The following is a 12,947-nucleotide window of genomic DNA, read 5'->3' on the forward strand; positions in this document are numbered from 1 at the left end:
TTTTTTTCATTTTAAGCTTTCGAGGTAAAAAAAATGATATAATTTAATGAATCTTATGAAAAATAAGAATTATTAATAAAGAGAAATAGATGACATTTTTGTTTGTTTTTTTATAAATTTAATACAAATTAATTATTTTCTTAATATATGTAATTTGATCAAATGTGACAAATAATATGAATAAGATAAATTTAAATTAGATTAATTGGTTATAAATTAGTTTGATTAATGGGATAAGGTATCAAAATAGTTCTAAGGTTTTTTGGGAAGTACCAATTTAGGCTCAACGTTCAAAATAGCACCAATATAGGCTTAACGTTTACAAAATAATATCAATTTAGGCTTAACGTTTACAATATAGCATCAATTTAGGCCTCACGTATAAAATAGCACCAATATAAGCTTAACGTTTACAAAAGAATATGAATTTAAGCTTAAAGTTTACAAAATATATACAATTTAAGCTAAACGTCATAATTAAATTAAGGGACAATTACAAAACTAGCACCTTTTAAGGTGTTAGTTTTCTTTTCTAACTCATTTTGAAAAACTCACCAAAACTAACACATTTTATTAACAAAATTCTAACATTGCCCTCATCTCTAACCTTATTATAACGTTGTCTTTCCCCCCATTCTCTCTCTCTCTCTCTATCTCTCTAAAGAACAAATCAATTTACAGACTACAAATAACAATCAATCTAACCCACAGTTTGTGCTTCGAGATTTTATACAATCATGTAAGTTTTTCATTTGTTTTTGGTTTTATTTAAGTTTTGTCAATTCATGGATAAGATGTAGCATTTTGTTTCTCTAAAACCCAGTATATATTGTTTCTGTTGCCTTTTCATGTTATTCATGGTCGTGCGAAACCTAAAAACAGTGACATTGTTGTAGGAAGATGCATTTGGGTTGGAACATCATTCTGCGATTTTTTCCAGAAAGGGTCGATATCCGTCGATATCTTATGAATATCGACATACATATCTGCGTCGATAGCTGATGAATATCGACATATATCGTCCTACGTTAAACGGATTTTCTATGCTAAATCATAAGATTCAAACACAAAACACAGATAAGAACAATATTTTTATATTTTTATATTCTAACAAAGAAAAAAAGTACATAAAACATCAAAAAATGAACAAAAACACAATAAAACATAACAGACAAACACAAAACACATAAACAAAAGAGACACAAACACAAAACACATAATAACAAAAGTACATAAACATTAAAAAAAAACAAAAATTACATAAACTAAACATCAGCATATCCTCCTTCATATGTACTCAATCCCTCGTGTCCCTCATTTTCCATGCCTTCATCCTCTTGCTCCTCTTGCCCCTTTTCCACCTCTTTCCCCTTTGCAACCTCTTGCCCCTTTTCCTCCTCTTGCCCCTTTTCCAAATCGGTAAACACTTGGTCATAATTACACGGCAGACCATCCACATGGTTTACTAGATGTTCATACCATGAGCTTTCTTTCTCCATGTCTTCAGCTGTAAGTTGCGTGGCATTTGGTTTTATACCCGACTAAAAAATACAAATGTACAAATAAACAAGTCAGTCAAATGTATAGCACAATAGTGACACATATAGGCACAATGACTGGTCAACTTACTTCAAATATGGCTAGAACTTTGGGCAATTTAGCGATACCGGTCTTTTTTCATCGTAGCCATCGTGGAATGTGAGTGCCTTTCTTCTCATACCATGCGTGGGTGACATCCCATACTTCGAGCAACCAAGCAGGTGACAAAGTTCCAATTCATTATTTATGCATACTACCAACATTTCTAGTATACAGAATATACACACATCATACCTGAAATACGTGTGCAAAACCATATAGGTTGTATGAGACACGGTTAGTCCTAAAATGATCCCTATGAGCGACCAATTGATCGATTCGGTCTTTTCCACCAATTATCCCATTAACAAGAGACCTGTAGGTCACATCCCAGCCCAAAACCCCCAATGGGAACTCGTTAAACAATGTTGGAAATTCAGCAAGTTCCAACACCCAAGGAAGAGCTTGTTTCGCGGCAGTGTTATCCAACACACAGCCAATGACAAAATACAACATGGCAAATGAAACTGCATCCTGATCAGATTCATTCTTCCAAACAGTTTGCAGCATAATTGTGTTCACGTCTTTAAAGGTTGGTGTAGGGATGCCTGGAAAAAACTTATTCCTAAATCTATATGGCTTATTTATCGCACTAAACCTTTCGGTAAATGCTTCCATGTCTCCAAACCATAACCCACTTAGGAGTCCAAACTCCCAATCCCCAAATCTTAACTCAACACCTCTAACTTTGAAGCAAAGCTCCTTGGGTTTGAGGTCTTCACGTATGATCTCCCTTGTTAAAAGGGTATGACAGAGGACTCCTGCAAATACTGTATTGGTCATATCCAAATACTGTCTGAAGCAACTCTTCCTAAATAGATTTACTTGGTTTGGTGTTAACACGTCCTTTATATGTTTTGATGCTTCTAGGTTACACCTAACTATGATGACGCTTTCCGTTCCAAATGCTTGTTTGTATTTATATTCAGATTTTTTCTTGGTTTTCTTCTTCGAAGGAGAGCCATGCTCATCTCTCTTCCTCTTGTCTGCACGATCATGCTGAAATTTATTGTAGACATATCATCAGGGAATATACAATTAAGCTAATTATAACGTTGAGCTAGAATGAGCTAGTATGCTAAAATAAGAGAGTTATCGACAATTAGGTCGTCGATATAAATGTTCTATCGACAATAGATCGTCGATATGAATGTTCTATCGGCAATAGATTGTCCATATGAATATTCTATCAACAATTAGCTCGACGATATGAATGTTCTATCGGCAATAGATTGTCGATATGGATGTTCTATCAGCCATTAGGCTGTCTATATCTATATATTATCTACAATTAGGTTGCCGATAGAACATACGTATCGGCGCATTTCAACCAAACCGAATGACTTCCTAACACCAGACGAACCCAGATAAAGCCTAACACCAGAAGAAGTAAACGAAACGAAACGAAAAATTCCTTCTCAAACCCAACAAATGTACATACAAATAAAGTCAAGTTATTTACCCTCTTTTTCGTCCTTCCTTCTGAATTCGATTCGTTGTCTGAGCTTCGTGTTCTCGCCATGTCCACTCGAAGTAACAGAGATTCGCCGGATGAAATGTACAGAATCGGGCAATGAATCGCCGGAAAGTTAGAGAGAGGAATAGCGGGGTGTTAGGTTAGAGAGATGGAAGTTCGAATGTTAAAGAGCGGGGAGCGGAGTGTTAGAGACAAGGGCAAGGTTGGAATTTAGTTAATGAAATGTGTTAGTTTTGGTGAGTTTTTCAAAAGGAGTTATAAAAGAAAACTAACCACTTAAAAGGTGCTAGTTTTGTAATTGTCCCTTAAATTAATCATATTATATTCTTTTCCTATTAACTTTATATGTTATCTTTTTATTTAGTTATATTCTTTTATTTATTATAATACAATTAATTAGTGTTCTTACCCATTAAGATCTTATATTTGTTTTTCATCAATAATTCCACGACTATTAAATTTCATTGATCATGTAATATATGCAAACTAAAAGTAATTGAATATCCACAATATTTCGAACACTGACATGTATCAATACTTTTAGTTTGCATATATTACACGAGCCATGGAATTTAGGAGTAATGGAATGGTTGATGAAAAACAAATATAAGGTTTTAATTGGCAAGAATACTAATTAATTGTATTATAATAAATAAGAAAATAGAACTAAATAAAAAGATAACATATAAAGTTAATAGGAAAAGAATATAATATGGTTAATTTAATTGTGACGTTTAGTTTAAATTGGATATATTTTGTAAACGTTAAGTTTAAATTTATTTTATAAACGTTAAGCCTATATTGGTGCTATTTTGAATATTAAGCCTAAATTGGTACTTCCCCAAAAACCTTAGGCCTATTTTGGTACCTTATTCAAGGCATAACATTCATTTGGCTCTCCAAACTAAAGTATCAAGGTCAATTGAGACAGTAAACTATCAAATCATCAATAAGGTTTCTGAACTAAAAAAACAAAAAAACATCAATTGAATCCACATCCTAAAACAATTATTACGCTGAACAGTTTCAGATCCTTCTCCTTAAACTCGTTTGAGCCAATACCATGTTAGATAATCACAATTTCTGATTTTAAAATAGGACAAAGACTCAAATTTACGACTTTTGCTTAACTAGACACCTAGCATATAATTTTTTAAAATCCTAATTCACTTTCAAGTTTTAGTTTAGAGAATTAATTAAATACTACACCTTAATTCAATGCATTGTTTACACCTTTGTCAATGCATACTTCTTCTTGATAACTACAATTTTAGATGCTCAAGTTAATTTTAGTTGAATTACATTATTTTGTTTATTTAGTCAAAATAACAATTAACAATTTACATTGTAATGCTACTACTACGGGTGCAAACGAGCCGAACAAGGGCAGGTTCAGCTCGGCTCGAGAAATTCAGAGATCAGGTTCGGCTCGAGTTCAACATAGGTTCTGCTCAAACTCGTCGCGTTTTGAATTTTTTCTTTTGAAAAAGTTTTGAATATACTTAATTATACCTGATTAACAATTTATTATCTAAAACCAGCCTTCTAATGAAGGTATACCAAATTTAACTCCAAAAAACAAATATGACATACAATCTATAACAAATTTAAACATAGTAATAAGATTAAACAAATATAAAATCTAACAAATTCGAATTTAACATAGTTTACAACCATATAGTTTCAAATTGAGTTTTGGATCAAACATTTATGTGTGGTTCAAACTTACTAATTAAAAAAACTAATAAAAAAATTACAAAATTAAAATGTATTTAAATTAAAAAAATAAAAATCAATAATATATATATTTATATATATATAATATTATTATTAAAAAAACTCTTGAGCCTGTTCACGAGTTTTCAAGCTGAACCCAAGAAAACTCACACTCGGACTCATTAATGCTCGAGCCAATCTCGAACTCAAGCCGAGCCCAATCGATCCAAACTTTGACCGAGCCGAACTCGATCAGTTTGCGAACTAGATAGGTTCCCCTAGCTACTACATTCTTCTATCAATTATATAATTTTACATTTTCAATATTAATTACACCATAAAATAATAATAAAAATACATTCATCAAGCTATGAACAACACAGCATATAACAAAATTTCATTTCTACCATAAATGAAATTCCTCTACAATCATCAAATTAAACAAAACATAGAAACCACCAATATTATCCAAACATGTCATTTTCTAAAATTAAATGTTATTTTACCATTTATTGAACATGTCATATGCTACTCAATCTACAAAAGATTTGACAACCAGGATGCACTTTAATACCATTTTTTTCTATTTATAGCATCTCAAAGTAAATTGCACATCTAATGAAGAAACTCCAAGTAAATTAGTTGCAATTTCACCCTTACGATATCACTAGCAAAGGACGGTAAAAGTTGGTCATCAAAGACGGATCTAGAATTCACCAATAGTGGACGCTTTTAAATGCACCACCATAGATCACTGAACTTGTATTGTTGTCTCAAAATGATCGCCCAACTTCAATTTGTCTCAGTAAAATCATCCAACTTTGAGTTTTATCTCAATTAGATCACTCCGACGATTTCAGTAATAAACTTAGATCTCTGACCGAAACGAAGCATGGCATCCTCGTATGCAGCACCTGATTGTCACGTATCAGCTATTATGAAAAAAACACAAAATTTAAATTTGTTTCATAAAAATAACTAACACGTGGCCGCCACATGTCGTTTTATTCAGAGATCTGAGTTGTCCTAGTCATGGCATCATTCTGATGTCTTTTAACCATTAAAATCACCGAAGTGTCCTAATTGAGACAAAATTCAAAGTTCGAGTGATTTTATTGAAACAAAATAAAGTTGAGTGAACATTTTGAGACAACCATATAAATTCAGTAATCAATGGTGCATTTAATCCCACTTTCACCCTTACGATGTCACTAGCAAAGGACAGTTAAAGTTACTCATCAGAAACGTAGGACTCACTGATAAGGGAGTGCTAGGGGGTTAACGGTGCTCAAGCCCCCTCTCGAGAAGCAATCCAAAAACATCCATGCCAAAAGGGTATTTCGTAATGATATGATCCTGAAATCAGCATATTGATATCAGAAAAGAACCTATCTAAAAAGAGCAATAATATATTCACCTAAATTTATTGCTCACAACAGAATCTCTAACCAAAATTTAATGGATCTCAAACCCCTAATTCTATCTTAATCCATGGTCACATCCAATCACAACCCATACTGCAAACATTTTAGAATCAATACATGCTCTTATCCAACATAAGTTGAATCCTATCATCATAAATAAGCAAAGTGCTTCAATTTCAATGCAAGATATTTGAAGAAACCACATAATACCATATTCGCAAGACAAGACAATAAACTACAAGAGTTAATCATAAAGATTAAAAACAGTTACCAAATCCTAAACATACCAAAAGGAGATTAAAAAAAGTTACCAAATCCTAAACAAACGATAACCTAGCTTTTTTTTTACAGATACACAAAATATACCTTATTACAGACTAATCCTACTCAGATTTGTATGCAGCCAACATAAGTTTTGCCTGCTCTAATATCAACTCATTCCGCTTTATGAACAGCTCTAGCTCAGCCACGTGCATTTTTCTCCACTTCTCTTCCATCTCTGATTTTTTCGCTCCCTCCACCATATCCAGCCCTCTCTTTATCACATAATCCTCCATTGATGCTACATCTACACCTCTATCAAACTTAGCAGTCTCTTTTGAGCCGACATGGGTTTCCATTTCGGTTTCCATCCTCTCCGCCTTTTCACCTTCCTCCATAACTACACTTGATTCTATCTTCGATGGTGCCACGCTCATTGGTGTCGAGCTCTTGCTTCTTCCATAAATTCCTTCGCTGCCCCATATCTTCTTCGACAAATCAAAAGTTGTTTGATCATGCGGTTTAGAGAATGTTTTATCTTCACCATTTTTCCCTTTCTTTGCATGATTCTCAAATTTCTTCTTCAACCTCCAAACCTTATCCTTCAACTGGGTCAAAGCAACATCAAAATGCAGTGATTTTTTTATAAAATCATAAAATGCATTCATGTCCTTGGCAGGATCAAATCCTTTCTTTTCAATAAAATCAATGATACCCTTCAAAAGTACAATTTCATCATCCTCACTCCATAACCGTTGAAATAACAGTTTCTTTGTATCCTCAGACTTCTCAAAAGCTCCATTGGATTCCGAATCCTTCATCTTTGACCGCTTGGAGTCTTTTGCATCCTTCCCAACTTCACTAACCCACTTTTGAAATAACGGTTTCTTTGTATCCTCAGACTTCTCAAAAGCTCCATTGGATTCTGAATCCTTCATCTTTGACCGCTTGGAGTCTTTTGCATCCTTCCCAACTTCACTAACCCTCTTGGTAGTACATTTCCCAGGATCAACTGTGGATGCTGAGGTTTTGGATCTAGACTTTGCGCTTTTGGCTGAAGTCCCCTCCATTGGCTTAGAAGCTATAGGTTTGACTTTCGAGGTCGGAACATCCTCAGATTCAGAATCAGATTCCGTTTCAGAATCGGAATCTGACTCGGGCTTTGCGGAAGAATCTGGCTTTTTGACAGCTTTCGCAGTTTGGGTTAGTTGAGGTGGTGAAGGAGACCCTTTTTTTTGCATCTGTTCATCTTCAGATGAAGATTCTTCTTCACCACTTGAGGTAGTTTCCTCTTCTGAAGAAGAAGCCGGAGGGACATCTATAGGAGTTGGGCGTTTTGGAACCATTCACTTTAATGCTACAAAAGAGTATACCAAGAAAATAAGATTAGGATCAAAAAAGGAAAGAAGAGAACTGAATTTCGGTGGGATTGTGCAAATCACATGGTAACAGGTTAAGACCCAGACCCAAAATCAACAGAATTTCAGTGGGATTGTGCAAATCACATGGATTTTTCATAAAATCGACTGAATTTCACGGCGGGATTGTGCAAATCACATGGATTTTCGTAAAAACTAGCATGCATACCATTTTTTTATCTTTGAACTGGTTTTTAATATAGGTTTAGTTAAAAGTAGTGTCTCGAATCGAACATGCAACACAAGAGTTCATACAATGTCATCACTAAATTTAACAGAAATTAAACAAATTATTCCTGCCACAACACAAATCAATCCAAACCCTAAATATCGCAGAAAGTAAACCCTAAATCCCAAATTAAACCTTAAGACCGAAATTGAATACCAAATCCAACAACAAACATACCTTTAACAAAGATAAAGAGACAAACGGTGAAAAGGGGGAGCTGAAAGCAGCTGTGGAGGCTACAAGACGCGTTCAAAAATGGATGCAGATCAATGAAGGTCAGGTATGGGTGAACCAGGTTCGATCTGATGGGCTTTGACTAGTTATGGGAAAGAAGAGGAAAGAAGAGGGATGAATTGAGCATCAGGAGAAAAGGAGGAAAGGAGGAAATGGAGGAACGAACCCAGAAAATCCGATCCTTGAAAGGGAATAAAAAGGCCTAATACACAAATAACCCATGAACTTGTCCAAATATTGCAACTGCCCCTCTCAACTTTCAATTATAACAACTTACCCCTTAAACTTGTTCAATTGTAAAACATAACCCAAAATTGGGAATTTTTTTACCCCGTACTTGAAGCAACAGTAAAAGCGTTTCCCCAGATACGTATCACGCCAAAGATCTAATTATCACACTCTACGAGCGTTGCAGATTTTGCATTTCACGCGTTTCTTCAATTGCAGTCCATGTCAGCAATTTGGGGTTATATTTTACAATTGGAAAAGTTTAAGGGATAAATTGTTACAATTAGACAAGTTCGAGGGGTAGGTTGTTACAATTGAAAGTTGGAGGGGGCAGTTGCAATATTTGGACAAGTTCAGGGGTTATTTGTGTATTAAGCCGAAAAAAAAAATGGCCTATTGGGCGTTTTTATAGAAACACCATTTCTGTTTCGTTTTTATGGAACACTGTTTCGTTTTATGGATCGGGTCCTCATCATTTTAACTACGGTAAATAGTTTAGGCCTAATACACAAATAACCCCCTGAACTTGTTCAAATATTGCAATACCTCCCTCAACTTTCAATTGTAACAACTTACCCTTAAATTTGTCCAATTGTAAAACATAACCCCCTGAATTTGTCCAATTGTAAAACATGACTCCAAATTGCTGACATGGACTATAATTGAAGAAACACGTGAAATACAAAAGTTGCAACACTCGTGGAGTGTGATAATTAGATCTTTGGCGTGATACGAATACAGTGAAATGGTTTTACAGTTCCTTCAAGTACGGGGTAAAAAAATTTCCAATTTGGGGTTATGTTTTACAATTGGATAAGTTTAAGGGGTAAGTTGTTACAATTGAAAGTTGAGGGAGGCATTTGCAACATTTGGATAAGTTGAAGGGGTTATTTGTGTATTAGGCCAATAGTTTATTAGTTCCCACTTTTTTACCTAACACACTATTTAATATATAGTATTTTTATTTTAAAAACATATTATAAGGTCCTTATATTTTATTAATATTAACTATTTAGTCCTTTTATCTAGTTTTTTTTTTAGATTTTTAACCAAAATATCTTAGATTTTAAGACAGTTATAGTAAAAACAAAATGGTCATGTTACTCTGTTATTTTCTGTCTGCATGTTTATGCTAAATATAATGGTTAAAAATCTAGAAAAAAATAGACAAAAGAACCAAATAGTTAATATTGATAAAAGATATGAATCTTATAATATGTTTTTTTTTTTAAATAGAAAGACTAAATAGTGTGTTAGATAAAAAGGAAGAACTCATAAATTATATACCTTTTTAACTATTCAAAATATTCAATTTTATTTGATTGCTCCTTAAATTTTCAAATTATTCCTTCAATTTAAATAAAAATGTTTATTTAATTCCAATAAATTATCATAAAATATAATCAATTGATTATTTGATTGTAAAAAAAATGAATAAGGTATCAAAATAGGTCTAAAGTTTTTAGGGAAGTACCAATTTAGGTTCAACGTTCAAAATAGCACTAATATAGACTTCACGTTTACAACATAATATCAATTTAGGCCTAACGTTTACAATATAGCATCAAATTAGGCTTCACGTACAAAATAGCACTAATATAGGCTTAACGTTTACGAAATAATATGAATTTAAGCTTAAGGTTTACAAAATTTATCAAATTTAAGCTAAACGTCACAATTAAATTAACCATATTATATTGTTTTTCTAGGTAGAGGCTATGCTTACATTGTTTTTGACAAAGTAAGTTTTACGTTGTGTGCTTTCACCATTAAATTAATTTTACATTTAATCATCCAATGGTGAAAAACATCAAGTAGAGGCTATGCTTACATTGTTTTTGACAAAGTAAGCTTTACGTTGTGTGTTTTCACCATTGAATTAATTTTACACTCCATCATCCAATGGTGAAAAACATCAAGTAATGGTTACTTTGTCAAAAACAAAGTAACCATAGAAGGCACCTGCTTTCCTATTAACTTTATATGTTATCTTTTTTATTTAGTTCTATTTTCTTATTTATTATAATACAGTTAATTAGTATTCTTGTCCATTAAAACCTTATATTTGTTTTTCATCAATCATTCCATGATTCCTAAATTTCATGGCTCATGTAATATATATAAACTAAAAGTAATTGAATATCCATAATATTTAGTAGTCATGGAATCGTTGATGAAAAACAAATATAAGGTTTTAATTGGCAAGAATACTAATTAATTGTATTATAATAAATAAGAAAATAGAACTAAATAAAAAGATAACATCTAAAGTTAATAGGGAAAGAATATAATATGATTAATTTAATTATGATGTTTAGCTTAAATTGTATATATTTTGTAAACGTTAAGCTTAAATTCGTATTATTTTGTAAACGTTAAGCCTATAATGGTGCTATTTTGTACGTGAGGCCTAAATTGATGCTATATTGTAAACGTTAAGCCTAAATTGATATTATGTTGTAAACGTTGAGCCTATATTGGTGATATTTTGAACATTGAGCCTAAATTGGTACTTCCCTAAAAACCTTAGGCCTATTTTGATACCTTATCTCTTAAAAAAAACCTAAGTTAAACGTGGAAAATGTATTGTAAACGTAAAAAAAAAAAGTAAAACAATTAAGATCGAGGTAATTTGATTCTAATATTAGAGAAGACAATCTTTATAGTACATCAAGTAATTATTTCATTTTTAATCTATTCTTTGAATTGTGTAATAACATTCTAAAACGCGCGTGCAATACATTTTCCGTATTTACTTTATTTTTACAAATAATTGATCAATTGATTATATTTTGTGTAAGTTCAGGAGGCTAATTGAACATTTTATGCAAGTTGAGAGGGTTATCGGGATACTTTAAAAGTTCATGGGGCTAATCAATTTTTTTGGACAAGTTCAGAGAGCAAATGATATATTAAGACTTTTAACTATTTCATCATAAAGGTTCACATTGAATCTTTTAAATATCGATCCACATTGATTAAAAAAATGTTAAAAGACTAACAATTAAGTTGTCACGTATAAGTTACTAAAAAAAAATTAAAACAAATGTTCAAATTGATCCTCAAAGTTGACATAGAAGGTAAATTTAGTCCAAATCAATTTTGTTTGGGTATCAATCCAGTTCGTAAAGTTGGTCAAAAATATCAAATTAACTCAGGGTCAAATCAGCTTTGAAAATATAATATATTTTTTTATATCCGAATTTTACCATGTACACTTTGATACTTAAAAAGTATTATATTTTGCACATCCGCAGAACGTTTTGGTGTCAGCACATTACTTTATATGATAATGCAGAATATCAATGCACTAATACCAAGGTTATCAAAAACCGGTTCAACCGGACCGGCTAGACAAAACGGTCCTGAGGTACCTAAAATTTGATAATGTTGAAATCCGTTAAAAAACCGTTGAACCGGCCGGTTGAACCATTAAACCAAAAACCCGGTCACGGTTTCACGGATCACAATGGTTCGAATTATAGCTGTAATATGGAAAATTAAAACTTAAGGCTTAAAGAGTAAAAAAGGCTTAAAGCACTATTTAGCCTTTGATCTATTCAAAATTTTATCATTTGGTCCCTAACTTATTATTTGGTCGTATTTGGCCCCTAATCTATCCCAAATTTGTGAACTTTCACCCATTTAGATTCAAACTTAACTGAATCATTATCTCATTGATAAGTAACGATATTTTGACACTTGAACTTAATAGATTTTAGTTTAGGATTTGTTTTTTGTTTTTTTAATCTAATTAATTATTTCCACATAATGTGGGAAAAAAACTTTAAGAAATATCATGTTTCAAGTTTAAGTGTCAAAATATCGTTACTTATCAATGAAATGAAGATTCCGTTAAGTATTTATACAAATTGAGTGAAATTTCACCAAATGGGATAGATCAATGACCAAATGTGACCAAATAAAATAATGCTTTAAACAAAAAATAAATAAATAAATAAATAATTATACTAGAATATTGAAATTTGAATGGATAATTAATTAGCACAATTAATGCAGTGGGTTTTGGTATTTGTATTTTTGCCGTTTCTAATTCCATTTCAACTTTCTATGTTTGATTTTTTTGAAACTTTCTAGTTTAGTTATGTGTGAGTTTTATTTCTTATTTTTCTATTTGTAATTTTGATATTATCATGTTTTCGGCTATTGCTGTTTGCTAATATAGTTTTTATTTTTACTTTTTAATTACTTAATTTTAACTTTTTATTAGAAGATACTCTCGCTTCGTTTCGGAAAAAAATAAAAATTAAACATATTTAACTTATAAAAATCGTAATTTTAAAATAATATTATATATAAAG

The 12,947-nt window shown here is 32.1% G+C and overlaps 1 protein-coding gene across 1 annotated transcript; it reads right to left on the reverse strand.

The window, feature by feature from the left end:
* Window positions 1-6,444: 6,444 nt before the first annotated feature.
* Window positions 6,445-8,569, reverse strand: LOC136235749 (GLABROUS1 enhancer-binding protein-like). The gene is made up of 2 exons (XM_066025736.1): window positions 8,341-8,569; window positions 6,445-7,873 (listed from the first exon to the last, which is right to left on the reverse strand). Exon 2 carries the CDS (start codon window positions 7,860-7,862, stop codon window positions 6,639-6,641), a length of 1,224 nt encoding a protein of 407 aa, XP_065881808.1. The 5' UTR covers window positions 7,863-7,873; window positions 8,341-8,569; the 3' UTR covers window positions 6,445-6,638.
* Between the last annotated feature and the right edge of the window lie 4,378 nt (window positions 8,570-12,947).

Source organism: Euphorbia lathyris, chromosome 7 (genome assembly GCF_963576675.1).
Source record: "Euphorbia lathyris chromosome 7, ddEupLath1.1, whole genome shotgun sequence".
NCBI lineage: Eukaryota > Viridiplantae > Streptophyta > Magnoliopsida > Malpighiales > Euphorbiaceae > Euphorbia > Euphorbia lathyris.